Source organism: Macrotis lagotis, chromosome 1, assembly GCF_037893015.1.
Source record: "Macrotis lagotis isolate mMagLag1 chromosome 1, bilby.v1.9.chrom.fasta, whole genome shotgun sequence".
NCBI lineage: Eukaryota > Metazoa > Chordata > Mammalia > Peramelemorphia > Peramelidae > Macrotis > Macrotis lagotis.
In genome coordinates, this window is record NC_133658.1 from 575,096,657 (window position 1) to 575,117,549 (window position 20,893).

The following is a 20,893-nucleotide window of genomic DNA, read 5'->3' on the forward strand; positions in this document are numbered from 1 at the left end:
ATATAAGATGCACCTTAATTTGGGGGCCTGAAATTTGAAAAAAAATCCATATTACATAAAGTTATTGAACTCAAGTTTTATTCATCGTAAAATCCTTACAACTCCTCATCACTGTCAAAACTCCCATCCATTAGCTTATCCTCATCTGTGTTTGATGACGAATCATCATCTCAGGAGAGGCTTTGCTTGCTCTCCTGCTCTCCCTGGGCAAGTCTGGTCCATTCCATTTCATGAACCTGAAGCACCAGTTGTGTTCTTCTTTGAAATCAGTGACTTCTTTTTCATTAGCAATTCTTCCTGCCCTCCTGCTAAACCATCTCTGTGGACACAAGAATTCCACTGGCCCTTTGCTCTTCAGTCAATCTCTTCAATTCCCTTTCTAACTCAGGCTACTTGGCTGACTTCCCTCTCATGACCCTTCAGGGCATTTTCAGTAGTGTTTCTTCTTCCCCTGGCCAGTCTGGGATTGTTTTTTTCACTTGGAGGAGGACTGGACTGACATACAGTAGCACAGTTTCCAGTCACTGTTGCAAACCGGATCACTTTGAACTTGAATTCAGCACTGGACAAAAATCTTTTCTGAGCCATTTCTTGGAAGAACATGGCAAAATTTAACCTAATAATACTGGTAACAAATGCAAAACAATGGGTGCAAAGACAGCAAGAGCAAAAAAAGTGGGAAATGGAAGTAAAAACATCTACAACCACAGTAAAAGATGTTGCCAGTTTTTAAACCTCAAATTTTTCAAAAAAGTGTGTGATTTATACATGGGGAAATATGGTAGTTCTGTAGTATTCCAAGTCAGTCACTGAAACTTAGCTCCTTCTATTCTACCTTCAGTTTTATTAATCCCAGTTAGGATTTAAACTTTTATTAAAAGAAAGAAAAGTATTATAATACCCCTGGGGAATGGCCTGAGGTTTTCTAATACAGATCGGTTTTCTTGGAGAATTATAATCTAAAACAAACCTCTTTCATTCCATAATTCCAAAGCAATTTTTTTTAACATTCCAAAGAAACTTTGAACAATCTACCCCAAAGTACTTCTTGGACAGGAGATAGCTACCCTATAGGCTGTTATCTCCAGTTACTTTTAATCTACTTTTAAAAATAAGCCATTGGCATTGACAATAACTGTTGCCTGGCCCAAGTCCTTAGAACATTGTGAAATGACTGAAAAAATCTGAACTCCCTTCAGAAAATTTAATGGGGAAGTTTTATTTGTTTGGTTGCTTTTTCTGTTCAGGGTCTCAAGTGACAAATGGGCATATTTTGAGCAACTCTGGCAAAAGTAGCTTGGTTTTTCTGCTTGGGATCCATGTGAGTGACTGATCAGTGTGATCAAGTTGCCATGTGCCTTGAAAAACTCAGGGGAATTAAATATGATGGAATTTAACCTTAATAAATCTATGTTCTTTTTAAAGAAGCTACTTTTCAATAGCCAGTGATAAATGGAGAAAGACTCAAGATAGCTTTTGTATTTATAGGGAAAAATGAAGAAAGGAGTGAGGGTGAAAGGGAAAGGTTAAGTACAATTGACTAAGAAATGAGGTGTTCACATAGAGAAATCCTCTACCTTTCAAGTTTCAGATTCAGGCTTTAAGTAAGGAGAGAAAACTTGCCCTTCCTAACCAACTGCTTAAGTCTTTATTTGCTGTAGTTCTCTTTATGCTACATTTTTGTATGGTGTAAAAATGAGTTGAAGGAGGAAATGGCAAGGCACTCTAGTATCTTTGCCAAGAAAATCCCAGAAGGTATGACAGAGCTGGACACTACTGTTATAACTAAACAACAGATTGTCTTAATTCCATAAAAGTTATTTTTTAAACAAAATAATCTAGAAACAACTGTTTACATATAGCCAGTCCAGGCCTTTCCCTTCTGAGAGTCCACCCTGTCTCTACTCCTCTTAATAAAAGTAATAGCTAACATTTATAAAGTACTTATTATATATACCAGTAACTCTACAAAGCATTTTATAATTATCTCATTTGATCTTCACAACAACCCTCCACAACAATTCCCATTTTACAACTGAAGAAACAGACAAACAAATTAAGTGACTTGTCCAGGATCATATAGCTAATAAGTATCTGAGACCAAATTTTTACCTCAGGTCTTCTTGACTACAGATCCAGTGTTCTATATATATACTGTGCCTTTTTCATTCAGGTTATCAGGATAGAGAGGAAGGAAGGAAGAGTATTTCTGACTGGAGGGGTCTGGCCAAATCTAGCCAAAATTTTGAAATAAGCAGAGCTTGTCTTTGGTATTGCACTACCACTATGTCTTATTCTAAATTTTTTCATCATTTTACTTATTAATTTTCCTTTTTCTCCTCTCCACTTCCCTACTCCAAGTGGTCTTCATTTCCCATCCAGCTGCACTTCCCTGTGACTTTTCCATCTTGGCCCCCTAATCATCAGACATATCTCTTCATGCTGCAAGATCAGATCAGCCTTGGTACTCACACCTCCTCAGTACCCTCTGTGCCTGTGATTACTGATGGAGACACAATGATGAACTCTTCCCAAAACCTCTATTTCATGTGAGTCATCAGAGTTTTTGTTGTCTTCCCCCAATAGATTGTAAACTCCTTAAAGGCAAAACCTTTTGACACTAGCCTGCTTTCCAGGTTTATTTCACATTATTGCCCTTTACTTACTTTTCCAGTCCAACTGGGTTACTTACTTGCTCTTTGGGCTCAGTATTCTACCTTTTGCTTCCAGTTTTTTGTTGTTGTTCAGTGTATCTGACTCTTCTCAACCCCTTTTGGGGCTTTCTTGGCAAAGATACTGGAGTAATTGTCATGTCTTTCTCCAGTTAATTTTACACATGAGGAAACAGAGGCAAACAGGGTTAAGTGACTTGTCCAGGCATTGTGTTAAGTACGAATTATTATTTCATTTGATCCTCACAATAACCTTGAGAGTTAGGGATTATTACCCCCATTTTACAGCTGAAGAAACTGAGACAAAGAGGGGTTAAATGACTTGTCCAGAGTCACACAATTAGTAAATGTCTGAGGCTGAATTTGATATTTGGTCTTCCTTATTCTGGGGTTGGCACTTTATCTACACTGCCCCACCTAGAAGCCCATATACTAATTGACATAAGCTTCAAAGAAAATGTATAGCCTAAGCAGTGTTTGACTCCTCAGTCAACAGAGGGAATACATGATGATGATGTTGATGATGTTTGCCCTTCATTCTCAAAGAAGACCATAGCATCAGAGAGGTGAATCCATGACAAGTGCATGAGTTGAATTTGAATGAGGGGGTGTTGTGCTAAGTCACCAACCTCACTTTCTTTTCCAGAACTTGGATACAGGGACCAGATATGAATCAGGAAGACTGGAGATGACCCTTGATGGGAAGCAATAAGTGTTAAGTGACTTGCTCAAGGTCACACAGCTAATAGGTGTCAAGTGTCTGAGATGGATTCAAACTTTTGTCCTCTTGACTCCAAGTCCAATACTCAATCCACTGCATCACCTAGCTGCCATGGAAGGAAGGAATAATCTCATAAACTAGGAATTTCCAGGTAGGAGTAGAAGAATTCACCCATTATCAGAGGGATATGATGAAAAGAGGTTGTTAGTAAGCACCTTATAATAGCCCATCTTTCCTTAATAGGAGTACCTGTTGTGCCAGATGTAGAGAAAAGTTCACAGAACTCGTTAATCAAGACGAAGACAATGTTCAGAGGGTAGTTGGTGTCAGAGATCTTCTATAGAAAACAAAAGGACAAAAGTTGAGAGGTTAGGGAAAATTATAATCTTTTCTTATCACCTCAAAATCTCTCTGTTGATAAGAGTTCTATATTTCCAACTGATTACTACATATCTCCACTTGGAAATCCTGTCATTATCTCAAAATCTGCCATGGTTGATAAATGAGATTGTGTTAGAATTTTGAAAATAGAACAGTTGATGGTCTGTTGTTTTGTTTTGATTTTTCCTTTTACAGAGGTGTTGAGTATGATGATTTCTTTGGATACCAGACATACCAAGGTGATAGTGGGGATATTCAGATTTTATCTTCCTTTAAAATCACAGAATCTTAAGAGTTGGAAGGGTACTGAAAAGTCATATGTGGCAGCCCATTCCTAAACAACCAATTCAAAACTTCTAACAAATGGTCATGAAGGTTTCATTTGAAACCCTTCAGTGAAGGGACTACCACTGTTTCCCAAGGGACCCCATTTAACATTCTAGTTGTTAGGGAGTATTTTGCATTATTTTAAGCTTAAATGTGTAATTTTGTATATTTAATAATTTACCATTAATTATATATAATTTATAATCTTAGAATATAACTTATTTATATTTAATAATTTACAAAATTTGCCTTATATTAAACTTAAATCTGTCTCTGAAATACACCCATTCCTTCTAGTTCACTCCTCTGGGGTCAAGCAAAGTAAGTTTAATCTCTGTTCCACATGATTTTCCCTCAAATATTTGAATAAAACATCATGTTCCTTCCAAGTTTCCTCTTCTCCAAGTTAAATATCCCTTCTTCCTTGTATTCTTCTTTAGATAGCAAGATTTTTAGTCCCTTTACCATACTGACTACAACCAGATGGATACACTTCAATGTGATAACATCCATCAAAGGGACCTGGCTATACTTGAACAGAGTACTCTGATGTGGTCTGATCAGAGCAGAGTTCAGGGCAACTATCATTCTCTGAATGCAGTCTAAAATTACATTGGATTTGAAGATCTTTGGATGGTATGCCATACTTTTTTTAAAAAATAATTTTGAACATGTAGTTCAGGTACACACCCAACTTTTTTTTTTATTGGCTATATGACTAGCCATGATTCCCCCTCCCTGGATTTGGACAGTTAATTCCTTTAAAAAAAAAAAAAACACAACAAAGCTGATGCCCAAAGAGCAATAAAAGCATACATATGCTTTGACTCAACAATCCCACTACTAGGTCTGTATGCCAAAGAAATCATTGAAAAGGGAAAAGGGTAATATGTACAAAAATATTGAGAGCAGCCTTTTTTGTGGGGCAAAGAATTGGCAAAGAAATGACCTGTCAGCTTGTTGTTGACTGCACTCAGAATCTGGATAAGATGATACTAAATGGTGGCAAGAAAAGTTAAGGTTGAAAGTGGCAAAGAATATTCCGGGGGGTGGGGGGAACTTGGTGACACAGTGGATAGAGCACTGGCCCTAGAGTTAGAAGGACCTGAGTTCAAATCCAGTTTAAGACACTTAAAATTACCTAGCTGTGTGACCTTGAACAAGTTACCTAATCCCACTGATTTGCAAAAAAATTGGCAGAAATTATCTTACACCATCACTTTGTACTATATACCATAATAAACATCAAAGTAATATATAATCCAAATATATATTTTAATCATATAATTAAAAAAGAATAAGTGGAGATCGCTTCCGAACTATACTGGTATAGAGAAGAAAGAATTATTATTCTATATGCATAAGATTTAAAAGGTTTTGTATAAATAGAATTAATGTAGCTAAAGAAAGAAGAGGAAATCATTGAATTAGAAAAAAAATACAAGTATTAACTATATCTGATAAAAGCTTGATTTTAAAGAGTTAAAAGGAACTGAGATAAATATGTAAGACCAAGCCATCATAGGATTGTAATTTAACCTTAGAAGAATCTCAAAGGATGGACACAGCCCCCTCTTAGCAATTCAGAAATCAAGGATAATCCTGAGAGGCTTGTCATGGAAAATTTCAGCCACATCCAGAAAACAAAAAGAAAAAAAAACATAGAATCTGAATGCAGAGCATTACAAATTACATTCAGTTCTTTAAATTTCTTAATTAACTGGAAATTAAATAACCAAATTTTAAATAATGAGTGGCTCAAATAAAAATCATAGAAATAATTATAATTAACATGCAATAAAGGACCATGGAAAGTGAGACTAATAATTTAATTGGAAACTAAAATTTATTTTATGCTTTTCTTTTTTTCTCATGATTTCCCCTCTCCCTCTTCTAATTTCAAACAAAATATGGAAATATGTTAAATATTATTGTACATGAACAACCTATATAAGACTGTTTGCTGCCATGAAGGGGAGATAGGGAATGGTGGTGAGGACTGGGGAGGGAAGGAAGAGTGATAGAAAAATTTAGAACTCAAAAGCTTGTCAAAAAAATGAATATAGAAAACTATTCATGTAACTGGAAAAAATAATAAAATTTTTAAAAGTAAATAAAGAACCTCAATGGCCATTCAGTTCACCTCCTTCATTTAACAAATGAAGAAACAAGGATAAAGTAGGTTAAGTGAGATCACTTAACAAAACAACAAAAAAAAGACAAAAACTGCCCTTACTTGTTGCTTGTGATATTTCAAGTAAAGCCCAATTACCCACTATTTTGCACCTCCTTCCCATCTCATCTCCAGCTAATCTTATTACAAATGCCCTCTTCCATCTCTGTCACAGTTCTGCAGAAAAGAGAAAAAGCAAATCCTTCCTAGTAACTGATGGAACCAGAAAGGAATACGTCTTCTATATTAGTCTGCTGATGTTTTTTTCTCCAATGGAGCAATTATACTTTGTGAAGACATTTTGTAGAGAAAGCAAAATGTTCTTGCTTCCTTAAATATGTTATTTCTTTCTCACTTCTGTGTTTTAAGCAGTTTTCTATCAACTCTTTGAATGATATTAAGAGTTTGAGCCTATGGAGATATTAACTTCAATCTCATTCCGAGTGGGGGACTCTTGCCTTAACGTGGAACCAACTAAGTATTGCTTTACTAACTGAAAAATTGTTTGTTATTGATGTTTTATAGAAGTGTGAGCCCAATTGATGAGATGGCCTTTGGAAAGTTCATCTGCATTTCTGACATACATTCTTTTTTTATATAATTATCCTCATGGCAGAACTATAAGTGGGAATTTTCAAACCTGAGCAAGCTGCAAGGAAGGATGAAGCAAAAGATCAAAAGAAATGTAGTGAATTGGGAAATAATTTTTACAAATAGTATTTTTGACAAAGGACTCATTTCTAAAATATACAGAGAACTGAGTAAATTTTTTTTAAAAAAAGTAAGTCATTCCCCAATTGACAAATAGTCAAAGGATATGAAAGACAATTTACAGATGAGGAAATCAAAGCACTCCATAGTCATATCAAAAATTGCTCTAAATCACTACTTATTAGAGAAATGTAAATTAAAGCTTCTCTGAGGTACCACCTCACACCTCTCAGACTGGCCAATAAGACCAGAAAGGACAATGATCGATGTTGGAAGGTATGTGGGAAATCTGGGACACTAATACATTGTTAGTGGAGCTGTGAACTCATCCAATCTTTCTGGAGAGCAATTTGGAATTATGTCCAAAGGGCGACAAAAATGTGCAGGCCCTTTGATCCAGCAATACCACTACTGGGTATATACCCTGATGAGATGATGAAAAAATATCACTTGTACAAAAATATTCATAACAGCCCTGTTAGTGGTGGCAAAGAATTGGAAATTGAGTGAGTGTCCATCAATTGGGGAATGGCTTAATAAACTGTGGTATACGTATGTCATGGAACACTTGTTCTATTAGAAACCAGGAGTGAAGGGAATTCAGGGAAGCTTGAAAGGATTTGCATGAACTGATGCTGAGCAACATGAGCAGAACCAGAAGAACATTGTACATGCTAATAGCAGCATGGGGGTGATGATCAACCTTAATGGACATGCTCATTCCATCAGTGCAACAATAGGTATTAATTTGGGGGAATCTGTGATGGAGAATACCATCTGTATCCAGAGAAAGAATTGTGGAGTTAGAACAAAGACCAAAGACTATTACCTCTAATTTAAAAAAAAAACCATTATCTTATTATGTGATTTTGCTATCTCTTATACTTTATTTTTTTCCTTAAGGATATGATTTCTCTCTCATCACATTCAACTTAGATAAATGTATACCATGGAAACAATGTGAAGACTAAGAGACTGCTTTCTGTGGGAGGTGGGGGGAGGGAAGCAAGATAAGGGGAAAATTGTAAAATTCAAAATAAATAAATAAATTTTAAAAAAAAGAAAGGATGAGGCAAGAGACAAAGACTCACAGACACAGAATTGGATGAGGAGATAATGGAAAGAGATGGTTATCCCTGTGGGTCATTTTGTAGCTTTGAATATAATCCAAAACAATGTTAAAACTAATTACAAGATATTATCATTTGTACTAGTACAACAAAGAAAAAAATAGTTTCTGCTCTCAATGAGCATACATAAACAGATAATTTTTTTATTTTAATGGAAGAAAGCACTTATAAAGACCTCAGGAGAGGTTCCCATCAGAAGTGAGGAGAATAAATTCTAAACAGGGTAGCAGAAAATGGACTATTGAGTTTAGAAAGAAATAAAAACAAAGGGAAGGTGGCTAGTTTGGATGGATTGTTGAGTGCATGAAGAAGAATGATGTCAATGAGCCTGGAAAGTAGCCTGGAGTCATAATGAAAAGGGCTTTAAATGCCAAGTAAAGGATATTATATATTATCCAAGAGAAGTAGGGAGTCACTGAAAATTAACTGAGTAGAGAAAGGGATATAACCAGACTTCTGTGTTAGTAAAATTATTTTGGGAACAGTGTGGATGATGAATTATTAAGGCAAAAACTGAAAGTAATGGAGTCCATGTAAGAGATTATTGCAATGGTGTAGTCAATACACTTATGATGGTTCTGAAAAAGGAGAAAAGGAGACAGATATAAAAGATATACTGTGAAAAAAGGATTTAAAAGATTTGACAACTGACTTAATGTGGTAAATGAGGAAAAAGAAAAAAATTAAGGGTGCTTCTAAGGTCATGAATACATATCACTAAGAAATAAGGTATTTCTCTCAAAGGAGTAGGACAGTATGAAGGAGAGGGGTTTAGAATGGAAGATGAGATTCTTTCTAAACAAATTAAATTTGAGATCCTTCTGGGACATCTAGTTGGAGATATCTAATAATCAGTTGCTAATGTAGAATTAGATCTGAAGTAAAGGAGACCATAGATGACTAAGACTTGGAAGCCATTTTCTTTTCTTTTTCACATTATTTACCCCAACAAATATTTTCTAATTTTATATAAAAAAATTTTAACATTCATTTTTAAAATTTTTATTGAAATTTTATTTCATTTTTTAATTACATGCAATGGTCATTTTTTGACATTCATCCATTTGCAGATTTATAAATTCCACATTTTTCAATCCTACTCACTCCCCTCCCCCTTCCCCATGGCTACAAACAGTCTGATAAAAGTTGAATAAGTACATTTGTAATGTTAATTTTGAAAATTTTGAGTTCCAAATTTTTTCCCTCCTTTAGCGCCTCCTTACCCACTAAGAAGGCAAGCAATAGGATATTGAATATACATGTGAATTCATGCAAAATATATTTACATATTAGTTATATTGCAAAAGAAAATACACATCCTAAAGAAAAATAATTTTCATTATACCCTTAGAGTTCACAAATTTTCTTTCTGAAAATGTATATTGTTTTTCATGATGACTTCTTTGGAATTATCTTGGACAGTTGTTTTTTAATTTTTTTGCAAGGCAATGGGGTTAAGTGACTTGCCCATGGTCACACAGCTAAGTAAGTATTAAGAGGTCAAATCTGAATCAAATCCTCCTGACTCCAGGGCCTGTGCACTATCCATTGCACCATCTAGTTGACCCTTGACAATCTTCTTAATAAGAATAGCTAAGTCTTTCACAGTTGATTATCTTTACAATTGCAATATTGCTTTTGCTATGAATAAATGCCTCCCTAGTTCTGCTCATTTCACTTTGTATCAGTTCATGTAAGTCTTCCCAGATTTTTCTGAAACCATCCTGCTCATCATTTCTTATAAAAGGATTTCATCATAATCATATACCACAACTTGCTCAGTCATCACCCAATTGATGGGCATCTGCTCAATTTTCAATTCTTTGCTATTACAAAAAAGAGCTTATACACACACACACACACACACACACACACACACACACACACATATATATACATAATAGGGCTTTTTCCTTTTTATTTGATCTCTTTGAGCAGTGATGTTGTTGATTTAAAAGTTATTTATTGTTTTGAGGCATACCTTTTGGGCAAGGTTCCAAATTGTTCTCCAGAATGAAGACCAGTTCATAAGACCAGCAACAGGGTATTAATGTGCCAATTTTTCCACATCCCCTTCACTATTTGTCATTTTCCTTTTCTGTCATGTTAGTCAATCTGAGAGATGTGAAGAAGTATTCTAGTATTCTAAGATAATTTAATTTCTATTTCTCTAATCAATGATTTAGAGGATTTTTTTTAATATGTGATGGATAGCTTTGATTTCTTCTGAAACTGTTATGTTCATAACTTTTACCATTTTCTGACTGGGGAAAGTTTCAACTTTTAGGAATACATTTGAGAAATGAGATCTTAATCAGAGAACTTGATACAAAAGTATCCTCTTTTTCCTTCTAGTTTTGGCTACATTTATTTTATTTGTACAAAAACCTTTTTAATTTCAAGTAATCAAAATTATCCATTTTACTTCCCATGATGCTCATAAATTTTTTTAGGTTTTTTTTGCAAGGCAATGGGGTTCAGTGGCTTGCCCAAGGCCACACAGCTGGGTAATTATTAAGTGTCTGAGGCTGGATTTGAACCCAGGTACTCCTGACTCCAGGGCTGGTGCTCTATTCACTGTGCCACCTAGCTGCCCTGATCATAAATTCTTAAAAGTCATTTTTTTTGCAAGGCAAATGGGGTTAAGTGGCTTGCCCAAGGCCACACAGCTAGGTAATTATTATTAAGTGTCTGAGACCAGATTTGAACCCAGGTACTCCTGACTCCAGGGCCGGTGCTTTATCCACTGCGCCACCTAGGTGCCCAAAAGTCATTTTCAAAGAAAGATAATTGGACTCATGAGAGGTGATCATTAAGAGAGAGTGTGAACAAATGAAAGTTGTCTGGAAAATATTCTTTGATATATACCAATAGAAAGTTGAATTTTCAATGACAATAACCTTAAAAAAAATACAAGAAGTTAACTGGGTAAGAGAAGAACCAGGAGAGAGCAATGTCACCAAGAAGAGAACAGGCACTCAAGGTCAAAACCTGCAGAGAGATCAAGAAGGGTGACAACTTAGAAAATGCTAGAGGATTTAACAATCAATAAAGACCAGTTTCTGTGAAACTTGATGGAGGAAGGAGTGGGAAGTGAGGAAGTAGAGAAGCAAAGAGTTCTTTTTCTAGGAGTTTCTGAAAGAGAATTATAGAGTAACTTCCCACTTCAACCAGTTCTTGCTAACCAGATGCTAGTTAGGTTGTGCAAGGATAGTTTAGGGTCCCAGGAGATGGCTGAGGTGGCAAGAGGGTTGGGTCCACATATTTCTCCACTTATCAACCTGTCCCTTTTGTCACTCCCACTCCTGTCCACTTGCCCAGTTGTCTGGCTTGTATTAATGATGAGGCCCAACCTCTGGAAGCAAGGAGTCAAAGTACAGAATCTCCCAAACAAATGGAAAACCATAGAGTAGAAGCTTGCCTATTGCCGGCCTAAGTAGTTTTGCTCTAACTTCATCAGCTAAAGGAGATGAGGCAGAAGTGAATGATTGATCTCAGTTCTTCCTCATCCCCTACCCTGACCCTAATCTTCTGTCCACTTTTCTAGTTGCAACCCTAATAATCTAACTCTTCATCAAACCTACTCATAAGTGGGAGGGGAATGTCTTCACTGTGGTTAACATCTCACAGGCAATGAGACATGCTGTGGCTCCAGGGGATCTCTGACCCTGGGTCCAGACCAGATCCAAATTTTCCTTTTGAGTTGGCAAGATGAAGATGGCTAGTTGTATATAGTCTTACTGTCTGGAAGCAAACTTGAGCTTTGCAGTGCTCTCTGAGTTTGTGTCTAAGCTCCTACCACCTTCCTTACCAAGGTTAAAAAGGCATGCTGCTTGCCAAGTGCACCTCCACTGCAATAGGAGATACTTGATGATGTACTAGACAGAAGACTGACCTCCCCAGATATTGATAAGGAAGGTTGCAATGGAGTCCTGTCCTCCTTCGGGGATCCTGGAGCACTCCTTTCTTAGGGGCCTTCACTCATCCTGAGGGTAGGGCTCCCCCATACTGCTCTAGGCTTATACCCTGAAAGTCATTGCCTAGGGTCAGAATTAGGGCTGTGGGGCAGGTGAGTAGTGTGTAGCCTCAAGTTTGTACAGGAGCGCCACCTTGTCTCTGCTCCAACTTCACCCCCAAAGCCCTCAGGGTTGCTGGAGTTGGGGGTGAAGGCATTAAAGTATCAGGTGGGAGAAAAGAGCAGGACAGACGGACAGGGCAGATGACCACAAACCACTCTGGTCCAGCACTTTAACTAACTTGTTTTGCTACAACTATCTCTTGGAGGAAGATTCCCTCCTTCATCTGATGGTTATCAGGGAAGTCCCTGGGGATGAGGGTTTTTTACTTATATGGGGCTTCTTCATTTCACCTCCTATCCCTCTCTATGTGAAAATAGCATTGCTGTGAATCCATCTTTGTTATGAAAATTGGAGGGGGAAAATGCTGTTGCCCTTAATGGATGGCCCATATAAAAGCCATGAAACAAAGCAGCTGGAACTGTTAGTTAAATATATTACCCTGCAAAAATAAAAAAAAAGAATTATTAGACTACATGAAAAACCATGATTAAATTGTTTGGGGCAGCTAGGTGGTGTAGTGGATAGAGCACTATCCCTGGAGTCCAGTAGGACCTGAGTTCAAATCAAGCCTCAGACATTTAATAATTGCCTAGCTGTCACTTAATCCCATTGCCTTGCAAAAAGAAAAGAAAAGAAAAGAAATTTGACCAGAGTGTGAGGTTGGATTTATTTTGTGCCCTCCTTTTTCTCCTCGTTGAAGTTTCAAAGACCACTCCCTGGCATACAAATATGTGCATATAAATGTGCAAATAAGCTATAAACAGGATAGATACTAAGTAATTAAAAGAAAAAATGTCACTAGAAATAAAAGAGATTGGGATCTGGATGAAGATCCAACAAATAATGCCTAGGAGTGAACAGATGGGTCTGAGGAGAGTATCAAGGAGAAGGTGATTAAGAACATCAGGGGCTACAGAGAAGTCAAAAAAGATAAGGATAGAGAAAACGCTATTAGATTTGATCATCAGTAACTTTAGTTAATGGTTTCAGCTGAAAAATGAGATAGAAAATGAGAATGAGTTGAGCAAGAAAGTGGAGGCCCCAGCTGTGGAAAGCCTCAAGAGTTCAGTCATGAAGAGAAAATAGGATTATAACAGGAATGGAAAGAGCAAGTGAGGGTTTCTTGAGTATGATGGAAGACATGGGCATGTGTGTGGGCAGTATGGGAGGCAGCCACTGGACAAGAGGAGATAACAGAAGATGCAATCTATCAGAGAATGGAATAAAATGGAATAGGTCCATTTGTGCATATAGAGGGGTTTTCCTTAGCAAGGAGAAGGCCATCTCTTTGTGTGAAAGAAACGTAGGGCTATTGGCAGATGAAGAGGAGAAGGGGGCTCTAAGTCTCAATTCTTTCAGTGAAATACTTAGCTGAGACTCCAGGAACCCTGACAAGGGGAAGGTTTAAGGAGGAATTAAAAGGCTTAGAATTGCTGGGGGGTTGGGGTTTGGAACAATTGATAGGTAAAGGGGATGTAAAAGGACTGCCTTACCACAGTAAGGGCTCAGTTGAGATGGATCCAATCAGCACAATTTTGTGGTTCTTTTACTAATTTCATTCAGCAGCATGTGAGTACATACAAAGCCAATGGATTTCTGGAGTAATCTAATGCTGAGGTTTGGCAAGGCAAGATTGGTGATAGGATAAGGGGGAGGAAAAGAGATCATTCAAACTAATTCAATGGGTCAAAAATGGGAAGGAAGCAGAGCAGAGCCAATACAGAGGTACTGACCTGGGGAAAAGAACTAAGAAGTGGAGGGATGAAAATGAAGAACAGAGTTAGAGACTGTAAAGCAAAGGGAAAGACCAAATGACAAAAGATTATGATCAGATAAAGAAATTTCAGAATTCATGGACATAGATGGCAAGATAAGAGATATGATCACTTCAATAGAAAGCTGAAATGAATATTTTGAGAAGTATTTTTGGAAGAAGAATATTTTGGAAGTTTAGGGTATTTGAAAGAGATGTTCCATAGTATGAGAGAAGGGGTTGGGAAGAAGAAAAAATTATGAACCAAACATTGAACTCATTGAGAAAGGGCAGTGTCCTATAGGCTGGCGGACAATAGATATCAGAATCTATGATTGGGTGATAAGAACTGAGTGGAGCTCAAAGGAGGGTGGTGGTCAAGAGAGCTTGGAGGTGGCAATGAGGAACAAGGAATATTACATCTCCACCTCTTCATTCTTTGTGTTAGATTTATTATTGGAAATGCAATCAGTGACTAGAAAGTGTGTCTAGGAAAGTCATATTATCAGAAGGAAACCAGTGAGTCCAAGAAGATGGAAGAAATGAGAAAAGTTATAAATGAAAGCAAATTTGCTTCCTATAGAGTAGACACGTCTAAATGCAAAGTTAGAGCTGTGGGACCTTAAGTCTCAGATCTATGGGTGCTAGTTTGAAGCAGCCTGGGGTTCAGAATCACAGGGGAAAGAGAAGGAATAAGGAGTGAGTTCAGGTAGATTATCATCATTCTCCCAAGGCTTCATAAAGCTGTGTACATCTGAAAATACCTGTGCTCATTAATTTCTTCAAAATTCATCACCTTCAAACAATATTTTCTTAATCAGGTTGTGCCTGTCATAATTATTTCCTTGCTTTGTATTCATCAATACTGAGATATCATAGTCCAGTCTAGTGGTCTTTTCATTGTTTCTCATATAGTTTATATATAAATAGATTACAAAATCCTCAGGATCTAATTCTATTTGTAATTGCCACCAGTTCTAGTAACCTAATAATAGTGTTATACATCATACTTTCCAGCTCTCAATAACAGGACCACATCTTTTGAAATGCTTTCTGACTATTTTCAGTTTTAATCTTGAGCCTTAGGTCAATGAAAATGATGTAGTCTGTCCTTAAATCTCCCAAAGCCCATATTGATGTTTCATCATGAAAACAGGCACTGGATTAATGCTGTCATTACTGAAAACAATGAGTTTGGAAAGAAGGTATTGGTTTGAGGAGGAAATGATGAGCTCATTTATATTTGCTCAGCATCAAATTTCTTGGGGGACATCAAAATAGAGGTGAATTGTAGGTATTTAGAAATATGAAACTAGAGAAAGAGCAAGAGATACTTATTGATATGCTAGACTTTGGAGTTAACTTCAGGTAAAATAGTTGAAGCATATGAGAATCTAAGTATTCCAGGAACTTTGGCCCACCTCCCCACTCCCAGAAGTGTATTTGCAAAACATTGCAAATGATGTGGTTGTCATAAGACCACCTTTAGCAATTAGAGATGAACAATGCTCTGCTAACATTGCTGTGAATTAAGCAGTGCATTACCAAGTGAAAATTGCTCACCTTCCTTTTATTTCTGATTTTTCTTCACTATGCTTATTGCTGGCACTTCAATTCAACTTCCTGTTCATCTCAACATACTTAAGACACACAGATGAATCCAATTATGGCAGCATGCTCTTAGTGACCAGCATGGAGATCTGTTGTAGTCCCTTAGGACATAATTCACTCCAGCTTCAGCTCTGGGCTGCCAGCTTCCCCGTGAATTTATTCTTCAGGCTTCCCACCACCAGTTTCTGGAGCCCTAATATACTGAGAGCAATTTATAATGCCCATCACTGCTCTTCATTGGACACTCTTCCATGACATCAGATTTCCCCAATTTGGATCTCTGTACATACATAGATTCCCTTGTCCATATTGTTTGTCTTTTCTTTGAAGCTCATAATTTCAGACATTATCCTTGGTCCCACTATCTAGGTCTGAAGTCCTAGAACTTCCCTTACCTTGCTACTATGGTCATGGGAAGGCAGAAAGGACACCTTCATGATGGGCAACTGATGTTCCCCGATAAACACTTACTGACTGTGGATAGAACAGTGCTAGGTTTTTAGAGAGATAGAAAGTTTGGATTAGTTCCTGTCCACTAGGAATACACATTTTTACTCACTCAAAGATAACAAGGGAGAAAAAAGCAATATCTTCAGCTATAATATTCTAAGCCCATATGATAAAAATATCACGCAATAGAAGCATATATTATAGAATTTAAAATGTGACACTATTCCAGTTATCTTTTCATTGTTATATTCTATAACCTTTTTTTCCAATGCTCATCTTGCTTAACTTCTCTTCAGTATCTTTCCCATTACATTTAAAACCTTGTATTTTATATTATTAACCTCTCTGAACATTCCTTCCTCAATCTTCTTAAATGGCTTCTTTTCCTCTTACCACCATTAATTGTGGAAAGTTCTCTTTTTTGTGTGGTGTTTTCCCTTAGCAATTGTACTCTTTCTTTTTCTTCAACTGTGATCTCTACAGAGATGATTCCCAGACCTGTATATCCAACTTGACTTTTTTCCTGTGCTTCAATTCCAAATTTCCCCTTGGATGTCATACTGAGCATTAATATGACTGAAACAAAACTTCTAACAACTGTGTTCCTATTACTATTATTAGGCTTGATAGAGTTGACCCTTTTATCTTATTCCATACTAAACAATGTTCCATGATCTGATCAATATACCTACAAAATCTCTCTCAAATGTTCTATCCTCCCCATTCCTATCACCAATACACTAGTCCACTCTTCTATTAATCTTAATCTGTGCTATTCCTATGCTCTCCTAACCAGACTCCTTGCTTCTAATTTACCCTCCCTCTAATCTGAAGTCTCATGAATTATCTTACTTGTGCAGATTGTAAACTATACACAGCCCAAGCACCAGCACCATGAACAGCATGTGAGGGACTTGGTTGCCACTCCTTTTTGGCTGCTGCTGCCTTCCTGACTGCACTATCCCAAACCCCTAAACCTATGGCCATCTTTAGAGACTTCTTGTTGGTGCCACAGACCCTGATGTCTATGATGAATTCCACTTCAGAAGCCACAACAAATTCTACTCTCCAGCCTACAACCAAGCTTGCCACGACTCTTGCTCCGGCACAAGAAAGCCGTGAAGCACACACTAACTGCACTTCCTGTGTTGAGAGCAAAAATGTCACATGCTTTTGCACAGTTTGCAATGATGTTGATGATTGTTCAGAAAATGCAACAACTCCAAATTGTACTGTTGTCAACAATTCAAGTAGTTTCAAATGCTGGCTCTCATTCGCTGCCACTCCCACCCTCTGTAGAGGAAGGACAGAGGGAGAGGGGAAATCTTCCTTTTTAGAACTTCGAAACTCAAACCCAAGTCTCAGATGGAATGCAGGCTTCACTACAGATAGGGCAAGACCCCCCAAAAACTTATTTTAGAAATCCAGGGACCTCCATGCCTTCTTCCTGGTTGGGGGGGGGGGGCAATAAGCTATTGATTGGGAAGCTTCACAATCAATTAAGAAAAAAAGGGGGGAAAGACGTTTTTCTGGGACTGGAAAATTCAGATTTCATCTTTTGAATTAAGCCTGTGCTTATGGCTAATATCTCTGTAATAGAGTAGCTAACTTTTAATTTTGTGAAGTTGTCCAAGAATGCATTCAATTTTGGGGGGGATTGGCTATTTCAAGATTTTCATGAATATATATGAGGTTCCTCAAGAAATTCTGTTAGATTCAAAAACTTATTTTTGACCAGTCTCTTTTTTTTAAGGTTTTTGCAAGGCAAATGGGGTTAAGTGGCTTGCCCAAGGCCACACAGCTAGGCAATTATTAAGCATCTGAGGCCGGATTTGAACCCAGGTACTCCTGACTCCAAGGCCGGTGCTTTATCCACTACACCACCTAGCCACCCCCTTTTGACCAGTCTTAATTGGTGCTTTAAGTATGTATATGTGTATTTAATCATCAATAGGACATTTTCACATCTCTCTACTGGCCTGGAGAGGTAGGAAAATATTTCTATATTCTGAGATTTGTTACTGGCCAGGGTATCAATCTCAGCTTGTTTCTGTGTGTGTGTGTGTGTGTGTGTTTGTGTCTAAACTCCTGTGTTTGTAATTCAGATCTGAAACAGGTAAAGTTAAATGATACTGCTTTTAGTTGCAGTTTTTAATTTAATTGCTTAAAAGGTCTAATTTAAGTAATTAATGTAGTTGGGATCTGAGCCTATGTGCTTATACCATTTGAAAGTTTGTGAGTTGCAAGCTCTGTGAAATGACCTCAGCTGTGAGCTAAGTTTTTGTTAACCTAATATTGATAGACAGCTGTATTCAAGTTATGTTCATTGAGACTTTAAGGTTTAGTAAATGTAGACTTCTGACCCCTCCACCCTTGGTTCCCAAAAGAGACAGTGGGCGGGCCCAGGAGTGAGGTGCTGCAGGGGATGCCCTCCACCACCACCACCATCACTACTGCCAATGAATTGGAGTTGGTTTGCTTGGGAATGCAGCCCAAAGTGGAGAAGATTTTCTGTCCTCAGTAGATTTTAAAAAGAGGGAGAGGAAAAAAAAAAAGACCTCTACCTTGTGTTTAAAGAAAAAAGGAACTATCTGCGAGTAATTTAGCCACCTAAGTTTTGTAAGAAGTCATGAGAATTTGTGTGTTAAGAAGAAAAATAGAATTGGGATAAGTTGTATTTCAAGGAATTTAGGAATATTGAATAATATATAATCCAATTTCTTTTGGGAAAGAGATATTTGTATTATCTGATTTGTTTTGATGTTAAATTGATATAATTGTCAAACAGTTGCTTATGTTATATTTTTTTTGTCTCATCTATCATCACACATTTAAGGTAAGGGAAATATCACAAATCATGATCCCCTTCTGGGATAAATCTGTGGATTCATGCATTCATTATGTAATTAAATTGAGGAATTTTGCTTCAAAAAAAAGGGGGGGATATGTAAGGGACTGTAGGAGTACTGTAAAGCTTCATTACCTGGTGTCCTCTAGCACCAGAGTATTATTTACTGGTTGATTGTAGAGTTCCACAGGAGTGGGAGTAGACCAGGGACTGGGGAGGATATTTAAGCACTTGTATTTGGTTTAATAAATGGAGATCTTGGAAAACTAGGAGAACTTTAAGGAGAACTTGTCATCCTTGTCTCCCTTGTCTCCCACCCCTTCAAAGTTCCCCTGGGTAAGGATAAGCTAGTCAGCAGGAACCTAACACATCCTGAGCAGCTAGTCTAACTAGAACTTAACCATACCTTTCTGAATTCTTATATCTATCTACTTACCCCTCCAACTTCTTCTATACCACTTTCCCCAATTCTGCCTCACCTTGACCCTGTGGTGTTCTCTTATCACCCATAATTCAGACTTTGTTTCTCTAATGAGTCATTTCAATTGGACTTCCCAGTTTTCTTCTGGAATGCAACTTGGAATGAAGGATAATCTTATACCAAGAGATTTATTGTGAGATAGTAAAAACTTTCAAGGATGGTTCTTTATGATCTTTGATGAATATGATTCATATATAAAAATGATTTCAAAAGGACTATTAAAAGCTCTGTCCTGGAGTGATTCTGTAATTTATCCTTAGATTCTGTACCACCCACAACAATTCTGCCAGAAGGAAGAAGGAACAGTTTCCTCTTTGGAAACTGGCCTAGACTCACACTCGTGCTCAAATATTTGCAGTCCATTCCTTGGGTGCTTTTTTCCTATACAAAGACTAATGGGAGCTCAGATCCTAATGAATACCTCTGATTTCTGAATAGATTGCTGGTTTTAAGTCTGGAGAAGGGGAAGAGAATATTAAGGATCCATGTATTCATAGAGAAACCATTAGCTTACTATAATTACAATCAAAGTACTAGACAGAAGTAAAATAGTCTCTAGAAAGCTAAATATTAAAGCTTAAATTTAGAATCAGATGAGAATGTTATCATAGTATTAAGGACTAATTCACTTCCAAATGCTCAAATTAGGACAAGAATTATAGTAAAATACTTTTAAAGAAAAATATAATAACCCTGCCTACCCACACTGCCTATTTAAATATATTCTGTTTTATTCTATATTGTTATTATAACTGTTCGGTGATATTGTGACATCAAAATGTTTTATATGAACAGCCCTCTAAATACCTTATCCTAAATGTATTACTCCGCACAAAATTTCTAATGCAATGGATAAGTGGAGAATAGAGACAAATCTCATCAATGAATTAAGACCAGCTTTGACTTGAAAACACTATGTACTCAGAAGTCATGTAACATGACTGGTTATAGGTCTGAATCCAGAACTGAGCAAGGTACTTGTAAAAATGAAGGTTGACTTTACTTCCTTAATTTTATACATACATACACACAACCACACACACACACACACACACACACACACACACAGACATATACACATATGCATATATATACATATATGTGTGCAGGGGGTGAAAATTAAACTTGGACCTTTCTTCAGTACTTGGGATCCTAAGGGACCCACATATCCATTTAATATTTGAACTCTCTTCCAACTCCATCCATTCATACTCCTCCAACAAAATTTAAGTTCTTTGATGACAGGGTCTCTTCTTTGACCTTGTGATTAAGCACAATATTTAATTAAGAGTTAATTAAAATTAAGCACTTAATACATGCTTGTTGGATTGGATTGAGTTGGACTGGATAGCCCCAAACTTAATCTTCCGGAAAATTTTTCACCCAGGGAGATTCCTAGTTACTAGAAGAAGTTTAAGAGCAGCTACAAAAAGACAAGAGAGAAACCGTGATCTGGCCTCACCTTACCCAGTCTCAAGCCTTCTTGTCTAGGGGCTTTTAGAGCTTTTATTCCGGAAAAACTCATCCCTCAGCCTTAACCTTAGGGCATTTCCTTT

General features: G+C 37.1%; 1 protein-coding gene across 3 annotated transcripts in view; it reads right to left on the reverse strand.

Annotated features, from left to right (window-relative positions):
* Window positions 1-20,893, reverse strand: part of LOC141507188 (solute carrier family 15 member 2-like) — a 103,171-nt gene that overhangs the window by 81,845 nt on the left and 433 nt on the right. For 2 of the 3 annotated variants that reach the window (XM_074214621.1, XM_074214619.1), the window contains exons 2-3: window positions 15,954-16,049; window positions 3,643-3,730 (exon numbers count right to left, since the gene is read on the reverse strand). In XM_074214621.1, the coding sequence (XP_074070722.1) occupies window positions 3,643-3,730; window positions 15,954-15,995 (130 nt within the window). In that variant the 5' untranslated portion in view covers window positions 15,996-16,049. The remainder of the gene's footprint in view (window positions 1-3,642; window positions 3,731-15,953; window positions 16,050-20,893) is intronic. The other variant, XM_074214620.1, reaches the window with a different exon arrangement.